This window comes from Chiloscyllium plagiosum, unplaced genomic scaffold (genome assembly GCF_037043375.1).
Source record: "Chiloscyllium plagiosum isolate Xiang-an unplaced genomic scaffold, Cpla_swu_hap1 HiC_scaffold_15, whole genome shotgun sequence".
Classification (NCBI taxonomy): Eukaryota; Metazoa; Chordata; class Chondrichthyes; order Orectolobiformes; family Hemiscylliidae; genus Chiloscyllium; species Chiloscyllium plagiosum.
The window spans coordinates 45680605-45698673 of record NW_028270153.1 but is presented as its reverse complement, the minus strand read 5'-3'; the positions used below and the strand labels follow the sequence as shown (position 1 = coordinate 45698673).

At 39.6% G+C, this 18069-nt stretch overlaps 1 protein-coding gene across 5 annotated transcripts in view; it reads left to right on the top strand.

Annotated features, from left to right (window-relative positions):
* ripor3 (RIPOR family member 3) overlaps positions 1 to 18069 on the top strand; it is a 237847-nt gene that overhangs the window by 92452 nt on the left and 127326 nt on the right. For all 5 annotated transcript variants that reach the window (XM_087994934.1, XM_087994936.1, XM_087994935.1 and 2 more), the window contains exons 2-3: positions 7022 to 7136; positions 15561 to 15713. In XM_087994934.1, coding sequence (XP_087851060.1) covers positions 7048 to 7136; positions 15561 to 15713 — 242 coding nt within the window. In that variant the 5' untranslated portion in view covers positions 7022 to 7047. The remainder of the gene's footprint in view (positions 1 to 7021; positions 7137 to 15560; positions 15714 to 18069) is intronic.

Sequence of the window (18069 nt, the reverse complement as noted above, 5' to 3'; positions counted from 1 at the left end):
ACTGAATCCCTGTCTACTTTGTCAGGTTAAAATCAATTATCCCTTTGTGTTATTTTGAAGACGACTGGGAGATTTATTCCAATGTCTTGGTCAATATTTACTCCTCAACCAACATCACTAAAAAAAAGTTGTCTGGATATGCTCATATTACTATTTATGAGAGATTACTCATTGTAAATTGGACATTTGTTTTTCCTTCATTGCATTAGTGATTACATTTTGTTGGCTATAAAGAGCTTTGGGACATCTAAAGGTCATGAAAGGCAAGATATAAATGTAAGTTTTTATTTTCTTTAAACCAATGTCTCTGTAAAGAAATTTTAAAGATAGTGATCAGTCAACCACTAGACTAGTGACATCATTGGGAATATTAAAGGGATATTATCCTTTAAATACTCCCATTCCAATTTTTTGAATTGATAACAAAAAAGTAATACATGGCTTATAAAACACAATAATGTATTGAAGATGATATTATATATGAAACATTTCAACTGTCACTGTAAGAGTACTGAGTCTTTGTGAGTTTTCAGGACAAACCATTCTCAGAAATAGCTTTCCTTTTACTCCTTTCTCACATACTATATATACATATTTCTTCATGTGGAGCAATGGTTTTAATTATACACATTTAAATTGACAGATGCACTCTGTGGCAATGACCTTAAGCCATCTAGCAGCAGATGTATTGGCTTCAGCCAGTCTCTGTTAATTAGCTTCATACTTAGAAGTACCAGATAAAAGTTTTATAGAAACAGGGTTGTTTGCTTTTAGCACTTAGGGATTCAGATACTACATGACAGTTCCTCAAGTAAGGTTTTAAAAAAAACTTATTTCTCCTCATTCCATCTTGCTGAATTTGGATTTCTGATTCTGTATCCAGGTTACGTCTGCTTCTTGTAATATCCGATGGCTCAGTTGGCAGTACTCATGTCTTAATTGGACTTAGAAGGCCAAGGGTTCACCGCAACTGCAGACTTGATTAATTCTACTGCTTGGTGGAATGGAACTTGACTATGGCTAAAAGAAATGAGAGATGCTGTTGAAGCTTTCCAGTTTGCACTCCCTAGGACAGAATTGCAAGAATGCCAAATTTTAAATGGAACAACAAATTATATATTACAAAAGGATGTTGTGTTTTGTTGACAACTAGGCTTTGACCAGTCAAAGCATTGAAATTAGAATGCACCATCATTATTTATCCCTCACACTTTAGGTTAAATTCAAACCAGCCAAGTCAGTGCTCATTTGTCAAGGCAGCACCATGGGAAATACAACATGAAATAATTGTTTCTCAAGCATTTGTTTGCTTGAAAAGGTGCATAATCTTTCTGTTTACAAAGGACTGGGAGGACATCTGTATTTGAATATACTGTATGTAGCTTAGAGTCATAGAGTTGTACAGCATGGAAACAGACCCTTCGGTCTAACCCGTCTATGCTGACCAGATATCCCAACTCAATCTTGTCCCACCTGCAAGCACCTGCCCCATATCCCTCCTAACCCTTCCTATTCATATACCCATCCAAATGCCTCTTAAGTGTTGCAATTGTACCAGCCTCCACCACTTCCTCTGGCAGCTCATTCCATACACGTACCACCCTCTGCTTGAAAAGGTTCCCCTTTGGATCTCTTTTAAATCTTTCCCCACTCACCTTAAACCTATGCCCTCTAGTTCTGGACTCCCCGACCCCAGTGAAAAGACTTTGTCAATTTATCCTATCCATGCCCCTCATAATTTTGTAAACCTCTATAAGGTCACCCCTCAGCCTCCGATGCTCCAGGGAAAACAGCCCCACCCTATCCAGCCTTTCCCTACAGCTCAAATCCTCCAACCCTGGCAACATCCTTGTAAATCTTTTCTGAAACCTTTCAAGTTTCACAACATCTTTCCGATAGGAGGGAGACCAGAATTGCATGCAATATTCCAACAGTGGTCTAACCAATGTCCTGTACAGCCGCAACATGACCTCCCAACTCTTGTACTCAATACTTTGACCAATAAAGGAAAGCATGCCAAACGCCTTCTTCACTATCCTATCTACCTGTGACTCCACTTTCAAGGAGCTATGAACGTGCACTCCAAGGTCTCTTTGTTCAGCAACACTCCCTAGGACCTTTCCATTTAGTGTATAAGTCCTGTGAAGATTTGCTTTCCCAAAATGCAGCACATTGCATTTATCTGAATTAAACTCCATCTGCTACTCCTCAGCCCATTGGCTCGTCTGATCAATATCCCATTGTAATCTGAGGTAACCTTCATCGCTGTCCGCTACACCTCCAATTTTGGTGTCATCTGCAAACTTACTAACTTCTAGCAAGAGTGAGCGAGTTACATTGCATGCCTGGCTGATGGTCTTAAATTGGATGTTTGTGTAATTATTAGCACAGTTAAGGCTATTTACTATGTATTGTTCTACTACAAAATCATATCTAATGTGGACATTGCTCGGCATTTTGTAAACATAAAATAGTTGGATATAGTTAATACTCTGCTTGTTGCAAACAGCCAAAGGAGTCTGCTGTTTTGAAATGATCTACCAGTTGTTGGATGTTAGGTTTATGTAACTGGCATCATACCAGCACTGAAATTTATGTATCATATTAGTCATTTATGTGGTTGGCCGACCAGCCTTTTTATTGGCTCAATAGCATTTTGATGGAGAATAACAGTCATGTTGCTTCTTGAAAGTAGCAGTGTGAAATGACTAGGTTCACATATTGCTCAAAGTTTTCAGACACTTTACCCTTTGAAGATAATCTGAAAATAGACTGGAAAGGGATCTCATTGGGTTGCTCCATATCAAAGGTGAAATTGAGCATGCTATTGAACTCATTAAGGTGTGTAGGGAAACTTTTATGTGCAGCTGCAGATTGAAATATAGCAAACATAATATCATCTATGTCATGAAAATATACAAGAAATAGAAGGTTAGAGGCCATTTCATCAAAGATACATTCCTTGAGGAAAGCAATAAATGTTACAACTGGACATTGAATCTCCTCCAGGCTCAGCTTTTAGTAATGTTCTCATTAGTTTCTGTGAGAAACTCATCTTTGATAGAATGAACTCAATGGAAGATGTGATTCAATTATTGGATAGCACTTATTAAATAACCCAGGTTGTACTTAAAATTACATGAATATCTGATTAAAGCTTACTGAAAAAAGACAATTTGTCAAAGTTTTTAATTTTGCACTCACCAGGACAACTCACAAGAAATACCAACACAAAGGGAAGACAAACTAGATACTGTATGAAGCAAGAGTGCTGGTGTGTTGTCAAGTGGACTCTGATTGGTAGAGTTATTGCAAAGGAGAATGTACCAGTTCGTGACAAAATGACAGTTAACTGCCAAATCTTCTTTAAATTTTCAACTAATCCTTGAGAATGTGATAAGGCATTATATAAATGTAAGTAATTTCTTTTTTTTGTTCTTGAGCAAATGTAAACATTGAAGGTTGCCTTACTATCAGAATGAATCCACTTTTGGAGAATATGTATTAAATTTGCTTGCAATTCCAGTCAAAGCTATCTGCATTTCAGAATTTGCCCAACAATATTATTTTCTTGAGAGCTTTAAAATCTTGTCCATCATGTGGCAATAATGTTGTTTCACTTACTGCTTGAAAACCAGGAGAGATCTATATTTTAACGAAGTCCCCTACAGCTTAAATTATTGTCGAAGAAATGGTCAAGGAGAGAAAACAAGACTCAATCAGTCAATAATTATGGTTTGTTTTCAGACTTTTCATCATCATGCGAGGTAACATCATCAGTGAGCCTCTGGTGAAGCGCTGGTGTTCTGTCCTGCTTTCTATTAATGTGGCTTGGTCTGTTAAGGTGGGTGGTATCATTTCCAGTTCTTTTTCTCAGCGGTTAGTAAATAAAGTCCAAATCGATGTGTTTATTAATGGGGTTCCTGTTTGAGTGCCAGGCCTCTAGGAATTCCTGTGCGTGTCTCTGTTTAGCCTGTCCTAGGATGGATGTGCTGTCTCAGTCGAAGTGGTGCATGTAAGAAAACCATATCACAGCTGAATTGAAGAAGATTCATAAATCAGGCGAAATTAGCAAGACAGATCTGCGAAACATTAAGCCTGTTGGATCCAATGCACCTCACTTCTACGGATTACCTAAGGTACACAAACCAGAAGCCTCCCTCAGACCCATATTTTCACTACCTGGAACACCAACATACAAGCTAGCTAAGGAACTCCATTGAAAACTGAAATACCTAGTAGAAGACTCATGCCACTCCATCCAATCCACCCAAGAATTCCTCAACACCATCAGAGATACGAAAATAGAAGAGGATGAAATAATGGTCTCCTTTGACGTAACAGCCCTATTCACATCAATTAACATCAGCATGGCCAAAGAAACACTGAGCATACTACTAGAGGAACCAAGGACACAAACACCAGACAGCACCAACTTCATCAGCAAGGACAACATCCTCAAGCTAGTAGACATGTACCTCACTACCCACTTCACCTTTAATGACCTGCAAACAAATCAATGGAATACCTATGGGATCACCAATATCAAGCTTCTTAGCAGACGTGGTAATGCAGAGACTCGAACAAACAGCCCTCCCCATATCTAACCCAAACTTTGGGACCGGTACAGGGATGACATTTTTGTCATCACAAAATGGACCAATTAGAGGAAACCTACATCATTATCGATAGCATTCTTACTGGCATAAATTTCACGAAAAAGGAGAACAACAACAGACTCCCCTTCCTAGGTGTCACAGTGGAACGAACAGTTAATGGAGAACTGCAGACCAGCGTCTACAGGGAAGCAGCACACAGACCAGATACTTAACTACAGAAGCAATCATCCTGACACCCATAAATGGAGCTGCTGCAGGATATTATTTAAATGGGCTACAACACAGTGCAGAACCCAGCAACTACGAGTGGCAGAGGTACTTATATAGTGTATTCAAGAACAATGGGTATCCGATAAACACAGTCCTCCGATTCATAAACAACAAAACCAAACATGTAGACACAACACACCCAAAAACCCTTGCCACACTACCATACATCAAAGACATCTCAGAGATGACAACCAGACTACTCTGAAACCTTGGCATCATGGTAGCCCACAAACCTATCAACACACTGAAACAGCTACTGATAAACCTAAATGACCCTTCACCAACAGCCAGCAAAACTAATGTCATTTGCAAAATACACTGCAAGGACTGTAACAAACTCTACATTGGACAGGCAGGCAGAAAACTAGCCACCAGGTTACACTAACACCAACTAGCCACCAAAGGCATGACCCTCTATCACCAGTATCCTTACAACAGATGAAGATCCTTACATCACTTTGACTGGGTCAACATATCCATCCTAGGGCAGGCTAAACAGAGATATGCACAATAATTCCTAGAGGCCTAGCATTCAAACCGGAACTCCATCAACAAACACATTGATTTGGACCCCATTTACCAACCTCTGAGAATAAGAACCAGAAATGACATCACCCACCTTAACAAACCAAGACACATAAATACAAAGCAGGACAGAACACCAGCGCCTCAACAGAGGTTCACTGATGATGTTACCTAGCTTGGTGACGAAACATCTGAGAATTAACGTTGCAGCTCAGCTAGACAGATGTTCAGATATCCATCTATAAATGCATTCTAACTGTGGGTGCATGGTGAGAAGACAACAGGATGCAAATGATCCTTTTGCTGAAACGTGAGCAACATGAATGGGTTATCTCATGAGGAATGGACTTGGTTCTACTCGAGTTTAGAAGAGTGAAGGGTGAATTGATTGAAGTGTATGAGGTCCAGAATGCTACTCATAGAATGGATGTGGAAATTCTGTTTCCTCTTGTAGTCAGTCCAGAACTAAGGGGCATTGTTTTAAAATTAAGGGTCATCCTTTTGGGATAGAGGTGAAGACAATTTTTTCCTGAAGATTGTATGACTTTGAAACTCTCTGCCTTAGGAGGCGATGGAGGAGGATCCATTAATTATTTTTAAGACAGAGGTGGATAGATTCTTGTTAGAAGGGGGAATCAAAAGTTCATAGTGAAAGGTGGGAATCTGTAATTTGAAACAGATCAGCCATGATTTTAATGAATGGCTAAAGGTGCTAAAGGTGGATCTGTGCTCCTATTTTGTATGAGAATTATTAAATTCAGTTTCTCCTGCTGTCTGTGGCACCTTAATACACCAACAAGTTGCCCTATTTGGTACATATGTAAACTCATATAGTCATGATTGCATTGCTTGAACACCCACTTCAGATAACTATTACATCTGATTTTCAGAGAAATAAATATCTGCGATCACATTTCATTTTTACAGCATCTTACTTCTTTAAAATTCTTAATTACTTATTAAAATAGTTTATTTGTATGCTTTTCTTGATAAATTGTTTAAATGAGAATTTACTTTGATAGTCAGCAAGAATAACACCATGGTCATTTTCCACAAAATTCAAAACAACTTGACATAGTTGTTGCATTACCAGGTGTGTTCATCCCAATTCAATAAATTACATCTGTTTCAACTGTTGTTTCCCACAAGGTGGAATGCTCCAGAAATAAGAGCAGGCATGCCATTTACTCGGGAATGATTAGTTTATGGGAATTGTTTAGTATTTCCACATTAAGGAACACCAATGTAAAGGAATCAGTGGCATTCATTTCTTGAAGACATTGCAATTGTCATAGCTCTGATGTTCCATATGTTCAAGTTTTGCTTGTTTCTCTGTGGGGTTCAACTTTCAGATACTTTCCAGAAGTCACTGTTAAAACTGTCACTACTGAGAGTGAATTCATGCCTTTCTAACATCAGTGTTCTTTCTGCTTGTTTTAAAGTAACTTCAATAAAAATATAATTCCAAAAATTGAAGAATTTATTTTTACAACTTACCAACCAAGTTTTACCAATGTGAAGATTTTCCCTTGCCCATAATGAAAAAAGAGGTACTCTTTTTATGTGCTCCTTCATTTCTGATTTATTTTTTTCTTACCTATCTCTAGGAATTGTACCAAAATCCCTGGGAATAATGTCTGTGAAACTGCACTTTGTATCTCCTGCTGATTCTAGCGGAATCAACCGCAGCCGTTCATTTACAATGCAAATCAAAAGAACTCAGTAAGTATTATGGGAGTTTAATCACCATCTTAACAAAATGTGAATGTATTATGTTCATTTATGTGGCAACTAATCACTTTTCCAATGAATGGAAAATGAAAAAGCAAATCAATTATTCTTTTCTTCCCGAGTAATGCAGCTTGGCTCTGCACTATCAAAAAGTCAAAGTTGGTTTTTTCACAATTGTTAACCAAATGAGTTGTGTCATCAGTATACAGGAAAAACACCTTTCTGGAATACCCTGATTCATGCTATTCCTCCCTCTGCATGAGATGATGTTTCTCACTGCCAGTCAGCTCTACACGAGTAAAGCAATTAGAGTCATAGACATAGAGATGTACAGCATGGAAACAGACTCTTCGGTCCAACCAGTCATGTCGACCAGATATCCCAACCCAATCTAGTCCCAACTACCAGCACCCGGCCCATATCCCTCCAAACCCTTCCTATTCATATACCCACCCAAATGTCTCTTAAATGTTGCAATTGTACCAGCCTCCACCATTTCCTCTGGCAGCTTATTCTATACACGTACCACTCTCTGTGTGAAAAGGTTGCCCCTTAGGTCTCTTCTACATCTTTCTCCTCTCATCCTAAACCTATGCTCTCTACTTCTGGACTCCCCGATCCCAGGGAAAAGACTTTGTCTATTTATCCTATCCATGCCGTTCGTGATTTTGTAAACCTCCATAAGGTCACCCCTCAACCTCCGACACACCAGGGAAAACAGCCCCAGCCTGTTCACTCTCTCCCTATAGCTCAAATCCTCCAACCCTGGCAACATCCTTGTAAATCTTTTCTGAACCCTTTCAAGTTTCACAATATCTTTCCAATAGGAAGGAGACCACAATTGCACGCAATATTCCAACAGTGGCCTAACCAATGTCCTGTACAGCTGCAACATGACCTCCCAACTCCTGTATTCAATACTCTGACCAATAAAAGAAAGCATATCAAATGGCTTCTTCTTCACTATCCTATCTACCTGCGACTCCATTTTCAAGGAGCTATGAACCTGCACTCCAAGGTCTCTTTGCTCAGCAACACTCCCTAGCACCTTACCATTAAGTGTATAAGTCCTGCTAAGGTTTGCTTTCCCAAAATGCAGCACTTTGCATTTATCTGAATTAAACTCCATCTGCCATTTCTCAGCCCACTGGCCCATTTGGTCCAGATCCTGTTGTAATCTGAGGTTACCTTCTTCATTGTCCACTACACCTCCAATTTTGGTGTCATCTGCAAACTTACTAACTGTACCTCTTATGCTCGTATCCAAATCATTTATGTAAATGACAAAAAATAGTGGACCCAGCACCGATCCTTGTGGCACCCCACTGGTCACAGGCCTCCAGTCTGAAAAACAACCCTCTACCACCAGCTTCTGTCTTCTACCTTTGAGCCAGTTCTGTATCCAAATGGCTAGTTCTCCCAGTATTCTGTGAGATCTAACCTTGCTAACCAGTCTCCCATGGGGAACCTTGTCAAACGCCTGACTGAAATCCATATAGATCACATCTACTGCACTGCCCACATCAATCCTCTTTGTTACTTCTTCAAAAAACTCAATCAATTATGTGAGACATGATTTGCCACGCACAAAGCCATGTTGACTATCCCCAATCAGTCCTTGCCTTTCCAAATACATGTTCATCCTGTCCCTCAGGATTCCCTCTAACAACTTGCCCACCACTGACGTCAGGCTCACTGGTCTGTAGTTCCCTGGCTTGTCCTTACCACCCTTCTTAAACAGTGGCACCACATTAGCCAGCCTCCAGTCTTCCGGCACCTCACCTGTGACTATCGATGATACAAATATATGAGCAAGAGGCCCAGCAATTACTTCTGTAGCTTCGCACAGAGTTCTAGGGTACATCTGATCAGGTCCTGGGGATTTACCCACCTTTATGCATTTCAAGACATCCAGCATTTCCTCCTCTGTAATATGGATATTTTGCAAGGTGTCACCATCTATTTCCCTACATTTTATATCTTCCATATCCTTTTCCACAGTAAATACTGATGCAAAATACTCGTTTAGTATCTCCTCCATTTTCGGCAGGTCCACACATAGGCCGCCTTGCTGATCATTGAAGCGCCCTATTCTCTCCCTGGTTACCATTTTGTCCTTAATGTATTTGTCAAAACCCTTTGGATTCTCCTTAATTCTATTTGCCAAAGCTATCTCATGTCTCCGTTTTGCCCTCCTGATTTCCTTCTTAAGTATACTCCTACTGCCTTTATACTCTTCTAAGGATTCACTTGATCTATCCTGTCTCTACCTTACATATGCTTCCTTCTTTTTCTTAAACAAACCCTCAATTTGTTTTGTCATCCAGCATTCCCTATACCTACCAGCCTTTCCTTTCACCCTAACAGGAATATACTTTCTCTGGATTCTTGTTATCTCATTCCTGAAGGCTTCCCATTTTCCAGCCGTCCCTTTACCTGCAAACATCTGCCCCCAATCTTGCCTAATACCATCAAAAGTGGCCTTCCTCCAATTTAGAACTTCAACTTTTAGATCTGGTCTATCCTTTTCTATCACTATTTGAAAACGAATAGAATTATGGTCGCTGGCCACAAAGTGCTCCCCCCTTGACACCGCAGTCACCTGCCCTGCCTTATTTCCCAAGAGTAGGTCAAGTTTTGCACTTTCTCTAGTAGGTACATCCACATACTGAATCAGAAAATTTTCTTGTACACACTTAACAAATTCCTCTCCATCTAAACCCTTAACACATGGCAGTCCCGGTCTATGTTTGGAAAGTTAAAATTCCCTCCCACAACCACCCTATTATTCTTACAGATAGCTGAAATCTCCTTACAAATTTGTTTCTCTATTTCCCTCTGATTATTTGGGGGTTCTATAATACAATCCCAATAAGGTGATCATCCCTTTCTTATTTCTCAGTTCCACCCAAATAACTTCCCTGGATGTATTTCCAGGAATATCCTCCCTCAGCACAGCTGTAATGCTATCCCTTATCAAAAATACCACTCTCCTCCTCTCTCACCTCCCTTTGTATCTTTCCTATAGCATTTGTATCCTGGAACATTCAGCTGCCAGTGCTGCCCATCCTTGAGCCATGTTTCTGTAATTGCTATGATATCCCAGTCCCATGTTCCCAACCATCCCCTGAGTTCATCTGCCTTCCATGTTAGGCCCCTTGCATTGAAATAAATGCAGTTTAATTTATTAGTCCTACCTTGTTCCTGCCTGCCCTGACTATTTGACTCGCTTCTGCTGTCACTGTACCAGTCTCAGATTGATCTGTTTCCTCACTATCACCCTGGGTCCCACGGCCCCCTTACTAGTTTAAATCCTCCCGAGCAGCTCTAGCAAATCTCCCTGCCAATATATTCGTCCTTTTCCAATTTAGGTGCAATCAGTTCTTCTTATACAGGTCACTTCTACCCCAAAAGAGATTCCAATGATCCAAAAATGTGAATCCTTCTCCCATACACCAGCTCCTCAGCCATGCATTCATCTGCTCTATCCTCCTATTCCTGCCCTCACTAGCTCGTAGTACCGGGATTAATTCAAATATTACTATTCCCGAAGACCTCCTTTTGAAATTCCTGCCTAACTCTCTATAATCACCCTTCACAATCTCAACCTTTTTCCTTCCTATGTCGTTAGTTCCAATGTGGACAATGACCTCTTGCTGGCCCCTCTCCCCCTTGAGAACATTCTGCACCCTCTCTGAGACATCCTTGATCCTGGCACCAGGGAAACAACGCACCATTCTGATTTTTCGCTGCTGGCCACAGAAACATCTGTGTGTACCTCGGACTAGAGAATCCCCTAACACAATTGATCTCTTGGAACCTGACGTACCCCTCGTAGCATTACAGTCAGTCTCAATACCAGAAACTTGGCTGTTTGTGCTACATTCTCCTGAGAATCCATCACCCCCTACATTTTCCAAAACAGCATACTTGTTTGAAATGGGTATAGCCACAGAACACGCCTGCACTAGCTGCCTACCTCTCTTACCTTTCCTGGAGTTAACCCATCTATGTGACTGTATCTGAGACTTACCCCCATTCCTATAACTGCCATCCATCACATACTGTTGCTATTGCAAATTCCTCATTGCTTCTAACTGTCTATCCAACGATCCACTTGATCTGATAAGATTCGCAACTGACAGCATTTATTGCAGATATAATCCGCAATAACCCTTAAACTCTCTTTAAACTCCCACATCTGAGAAGAAGCACATATCACTCTACTAAAGGCCATTTTTTCTCCTTCACAATCTACAGACCCAGAAAATAACTTATTCCTCTACAAAACACCGCCCCAGGTTAGATTAATAGTTATGGTTTATATTTTCAGTTTAATCAAGAGACATATCTCAAAAAACATATAATCAAGAAAGAACCCACTCTACCCTCTACTGCAGACTTTTTGTAGGCCACTTAAAACAATTAACTTATTTAATTCTGTGCTGTGAACTTCGCCCAAACAGTTCGTCCAAGATCAGTTGTGAATTTCACTGTTTGTTAATTTTCCCAGGCACACTCCAATGTCCAGCGATACATGAATTCAAACAGCAAAGGTGGTAACTGTGCAGGTTCACACTGGTGTCAGTTTCTTTCTCTCTCTCTCTCTCCTGCACTGACCTTACCATGTGCTTCCTTTGTCTGTTCTTCTCCCTTTTAAAACTGCTGTTGTTTTGACTTTTTTTCCAAAGTTCCAAAACAATGCAACAACATATAAAACAGTAATTGCTGCTCCTGGAATTCAAGGAAATCACCTCCAGCACCTAAAATACCTCAAAAATTTGAATGGTAACAATTGTTAATAAAACAAGGGAGTGAGCTGATGACTAGTGCCCATGGTTCTAAAGCTCCAAAGTCTGGGGACATTAAGCTGTTTTATTATTTGCATGTAAATTAGTTGATTGGTTGTAGTAGCATTGAAAAACTAGGCTGTAACTCATATATAGAGTCTTGTTATTAAAACCATGTGAGGTTTCCAGTGTATGATGACAGCATAATTCTGATAAACCTATGCAAAGACTCTTCACAATTTTAATATCCTTTGTACAAAAGGGTTCACATAAAGGGGAACTACATTTGTATTCTAACCAACATGTGATTCAAATTTTCTCATTACTCCTTTATTCTTGTACTCTATGTTCTGTTCGTAAAGCTTGTTTATTTTTTGTTTCACAATGGTTTATCCACCTAAACTCACACTATAATGGAATTATATATTTAATCCTATAGATCTCTCTTTTCAACACAAACTGCAAAGTTTTATTAAAGACCATAGAGGGTGTTTATGCATGAAGGTACGGCTGAGGCACTAAAAATTTTAAGTTTATTAAATTCAAATACTTTGAATTTGTCTTTATCAAAGAATGAATTACTGTAATATCATGTAAAAAAGAAGGCAATTCAGACACTTGAATGTTTTAACATTAGGAAGAAGATCTGGGATAAAATGTATCCTTAAAATTGATAAGGCACCAGAACTGCATGAGATGCATCAATGCTACAAAACGAAGTGAGAGGCTCTGACCATAATTTTCCAGTCTCCCTTAAACTCAGGTGGTGACAGAGTACCACTGTTTAAAAACAGTGTAAAATAAACCCAGCAATGCATGTTTAAGTTCAACTTTGGTGGGGAAACATGATAATTTGGGAGAAAATTAATGGATACACGCAGTTTAATTAAGGAAAACTGGTATTGGTCTGTAAAGAGTAAACAGTATTAATTGAGATGCTTAGGTTTCTGGTAAGGTAGCAGAAAGAGTTGATGAGAATAGTACTGTTATCGTAGTGTACATGGTCTTCTGAAGGGCATTTGATAATGTACCACATAATAGATTTGTGACCAAGGTTACAGATGATGGAACAAAAGGGACAGTAGCAAAATGGATACAAAACTGGCTGAATGACGTAGTGTAGTGGTGAATCAATTTTGTACTGAACAAACTTTTATAGTGAAGTTCTCCAGGGCTTGGTGTTAGGGTCTCTGCTGTTCCTGATATATGTCAATGACGTTAATCTTGGAGTGCATGTCACCAGTTTAAGATTGCAGTAAATATGAAACTTGGAAGTATTGTGAACCAGGAGAAGGATATGAAGAATTTCAAAATGGCATAGGCACATTAGTGAAAAACTAGGCAAAAGTGAAGATTGCAGATGCTGCAAACCAGAGTTTAGATCAGAGTGGTGCTGGAAAAGTACAGCAGGTCAGGCAGCATCCGAGGAGCAGGAAAATCGATATTTAGGGCAAAAGCCCTTCAAACATTAGTGGAAAAGGTAGGTGAATGACAAATGAGATTTGTCAGAGAAATGCGATATGATTAATTTTGGTAGGTATAATGCAGAAAAAAAAAGTGAAATAAAATGTATAACTCTAAAATTGTTTGGCATAAATGTGTTTAAATGATTGAAGAGGGCAGGAAAAGTTGGTCGAGTGGTTAATAAAGCATCCTGAGTTTTAACATATGGGGCACAGAGTAAAAAAGCAAGGAAGTTATAAAACACTGTATGAAATACTAATTTAGCATCAACTTAAAAGGAAATTAGATCTTTATCTGAAAAAAGTATCAATTGCAAGGCTGCAGAGGAAAGGCAGAGCAGTGGTACTTTCAGAGGGCCAGAGTGACACAACAGACTGAATGACTCCCTTTGGCATTGTAACCATTTTATGATTCTATGATTTTCCACTGCAAATATCATAGTATTTATATTTCACTCAGTTTAAAAAAAAGAAATTCGCAATATTTTTCCAATTCCTCCAAGTGTTATATATTCAAATATATCTAATGGTTTAAAATGAATCCCGGTGAGACATTATTACTCTTGATATGGGAGAACACTTTACTTGGAGACTTTGAGACAAAATCATTGTAATGTGTCAGTGATAAATGTAACAGCCAAAGGACAGTCAAACTTATAGAGTTGTTTCTCTTTTAAAAAAACAAGATTGTTTACTGTTACTAATTTTCTAAAAGGATATTTTGCAAGGATACGAGAATTTTTTGCAGCAGATTCACGTCAACAAACCAGGAAATCTATGAAATAAGCATTTCTCTGGAAAACTATTTAAAAACCTTAGTGTTGCAAACTTGATACAAATAATAGTCCTCAAAGAAAGGATTCATGTACATGAACTATTTTGTGACCCTTGCAGTTCTAAAATTTCTTTCCCACTGTTTGAAATACGCAAATGTTTTCAATCAGATGTCAAATTTATAATGAATGTAGGTTTGCACACTGAGCTGGAAGGTTCATTTACAGACGTTTCGTTACCCTACTAGGTAATATCTTCAGTGGGCCTTAGGCGAAGCAATGCTGAAAATTCCTGCTTTCTATTTATATGTTTGGGTTTCTTTGGGTTGGTGATATAAATAGAAAGCAGGAATTTTAAGCATTGCTTTGCCTGAGGCCCACTGAAGATGTTACCCAGTAAGGCAATGAAATGTCTGGAAATGAACCTTCCAGCTCAACGAGCAAACCTACATCTAAAACCTCAGCCTGAGTTACAAATCTTCTCAAAACTCACTTTCAAATTTATAAATTACACTCACTTTATACAACTGACATTTTACAGGTAAACATTAGAGGAAATCAGCACAGCAAAAGCAAGCTAGAAAGTCTCCATTCTTATTTTTCTCCATGTACAATGTTCTCATTGAAATTTTCACTTCAGATCAGCGAAGAAGGACTTGTGTTCATAAAGTACCTTTAAAACCACCAGATGTCTCAAAAGTATTTTACTGCCAGTATTCACTGTTGGAATGTGGAAGCCAATTTGTACTTAGCAAACTTCTATGAATAACATGCGATAATGATCAATCTAATTAATTTCTGTGTTTTGGTCAGGATGCTGAGGATGGTCAGGTCGTCTTCTAATAGTGCTATGGGTTATTTTTAAATGTCTACTTGAGAGAATAAAGGAATTTGGTTAAATATTGCACCTAAAAATCAATGCTGCATTCCACGAATACTTTGTCCTTATTACAACAGAGAAGATCAAATGGCATTTTGATTACCCATATTGCTTAATTAGGAGAAACTAAAATCAGACAATGCCATGAGTTCATAACTTCATGTTAAACTATTTATATGTTCTATGACTTGTTGAGTTTAATACTGATTAAAGTGTGTGGATTATTTTCTTCAAAACAAAATACAGTAACACAGTTATTTTGTTGATATCCGTTGTTAACATATCTAGCTCGTGCATGGGAGGTAATGTTAGGAAAACTAACAGGCATTCAACGCTAATAACTAAAATGAGAGCTAATAACTTAGATCAGATGCTGCTAGATTTTCCAGCACTTTTCACTTCCATTTCAGATTCTCCAACATCTGCAATATTTTGCTTTTGGATTGAGACACTCAAAAATACCTTGTTTGTTTCAAATGGATTAACAATGCTACAACTTTCTTTTGCAGAGTTTCTTCTGTCAGCAGAAATTCTCCAAGGTCACGACTGCCCTCAATAAAATCTACAAGGAAGTATGCCAGTTCACAAAAGAACTCCAACAGTATGGAGCCACAGCCTAACCGAGTGGAGAAAATTTGCAAATCATTACGGAAAGGCCTAAAGTGAGAACCTGTATTTTTTATAAAAAAAAAATCATGGGATGACTGCGTCATTGGCTAGGCCAGCATTTAATGCCCAGAGTACAGTTAAGAGTTAACCACACGGTTGTGGGCATGGAGTCACATGTAGGCCAGACCAGGTAAGGACATTAAGTGAATCAGATGGGATTTTCCAAAAATCGACAATGGATTCATGGTCATCATTAGAACCTTAATTCCAGATTTTTGTTGAATTCAAATTCTACCATCTGCCATGGTGGGATTCAAATCCGGGTCCCCAGAACTTTACCAGGTCTCTGGATTAACATTCCAGCGACAATACCACTAGGCCAATGTCCTATACAGCTGCAACATGACCTCCCAACTCCTATACTCTGACCAATAAAGGAAAGCATACCAAACGCCTTCTTCACAATCCTCTTTACTTGCAATTCTAATTTCAAGGAATTATGAACATGCACTTCAAAGTCTCTTTTTTCAGCAATACTCCCCAAGACCTTATAATTATGTGTGTAAGCCCTTTCCTGATTTGCCTTTGCAAGATGCAGCACTTCACATTTATCTAAATTAAACTCCATCTGCCACTCTTTCACCCAATGCTGCCTTGCAACTCAGAGACCTGGGCTCAATCCGGGCAATTGTCTGTGTAAAGTTTGCACATTCTCCCTGAGTCTGTGTGGATTCCTCCCACAGTCCAAAGATGTGCAGGTTAGGTAGGACTGACCATGCTAAATTGCCCATAGTGTCCAGAGATGTGCAGGGTAGGTGGATTAGCCATGGGAAATGCAGGTTTACAGGGATAGGGGAAGGGGTTGTGTCGAGGTAGGATGCTCTTTGGAGGGTCTGTGTAGACTCGATGAGCCAAATGGCCTGCTTCCATACCATAAGGATTCTAAGATAAATAATATGTTGATTGAGTTAGAGGCAGTGGGGATATACTGCTTAAATTGAGAGAGCAAAATGAAGGAAGGTATTGCATGCAATAGTGAGTGGTAGAGCATGAACTTGGTCCACGGAATATATCGTTGAACTCCTTCCTGCATTTCATCAGGCATTTCATCAGACAGTGCACGGACCTGGGTAGTGACCTCAGACCAGACTAGCACGATCTGGTGTTATGACCTTCTCTTCTGCTCTTCAGAGAAGTGAGCACCCCCTTTGTGCACCACCCCCTCTAACAGGACCTCTGATACTCTGTTCGGAATGAGCATGGAGTCATAAGTTTCCTTTTGTCTGCCAAGGTGAATATCTACAAATGTGCAGTGCAGCTCCAGGGTGCCAGCACTTGACTAGGTGAGCTAACACCTTTTAAATATGGTGCCAGTCATACTGGCAGTGGCAGGTATGTCTGACTATGGAGAGTGGGAGAATTGGGCAAATAGTGGATAGGAGGGTGCCACTGGGCCCAGGTTGGTGGTTAATCAGGTGGGTTTGAGATGACTGTGTGAGGAAACTCATTAAGGCTTACTAAGAGAAATCCCCTATTCTTGATGAAGGGCTTTTGCCCGAAACATCGATAATACTGCTCCTCAGATGCTGCCTGAACTGATGTGCTTTTCCAACACCACTAATCCAAAAGAGATATCCCCTCTGAAATTAAACAAACATGGCAAAATATGGGAAGATTCACCCCTTATTTTTGTTTCTGGAGTGGCAAGTGAATTCACTGGTGCTCAACAAAGATGCATACTCAGCCCTCCTGTACTCCCTGTACGCTCACAACAATGTAGCCAAATTTTGTATGACTGCCATCTACAAGGTTGCTGATGACCATTGTACGCTGGATATCAGCAATGATAAGTCAGAATACATGAAGGAGATAGTGCTGGGTGACATGGTGCAATGATGACAACCTGTCTCTCCATGTCAGCAAAACAAAAGAACTGATCATTAACTTCAGGAAGAAAGGAGGAGTGTGCACTCCTATCTACACCAACTGAGCTGAGATGGAGAGGGTCGATAGTGTCAAGTTCCTAGGAGTGACAATAATCAACCATCTGTCCTGGACTTCCCACTCTGCTCAGGCTTGTAGAAACTATAGAAAGTTGTATGCCCAACCCAACCCAGAAGTCCATGGACTTCATCTACACTTCTCATTCCTATCACAAGGCTGTCAATATCATCAAAGACCCCTCCCACCCTGGTAATACACTCTTCCAACCTTTCCATCAGGCAGAAGAGATAGAAGTTTGAATACACGCACCAGCTGATTCAAGAAAAGCTTCTTCCCTGCTGTCATTAGACTACTGAATGGACCTCTCTAATTAAAAATCTGATGTTGACCTTGCTTTTGTGCACCTCCCGTGCAACCATAACCCTGTATGCCTCGCTCTGACTAAGCACTCTGTGGTCTGACTGT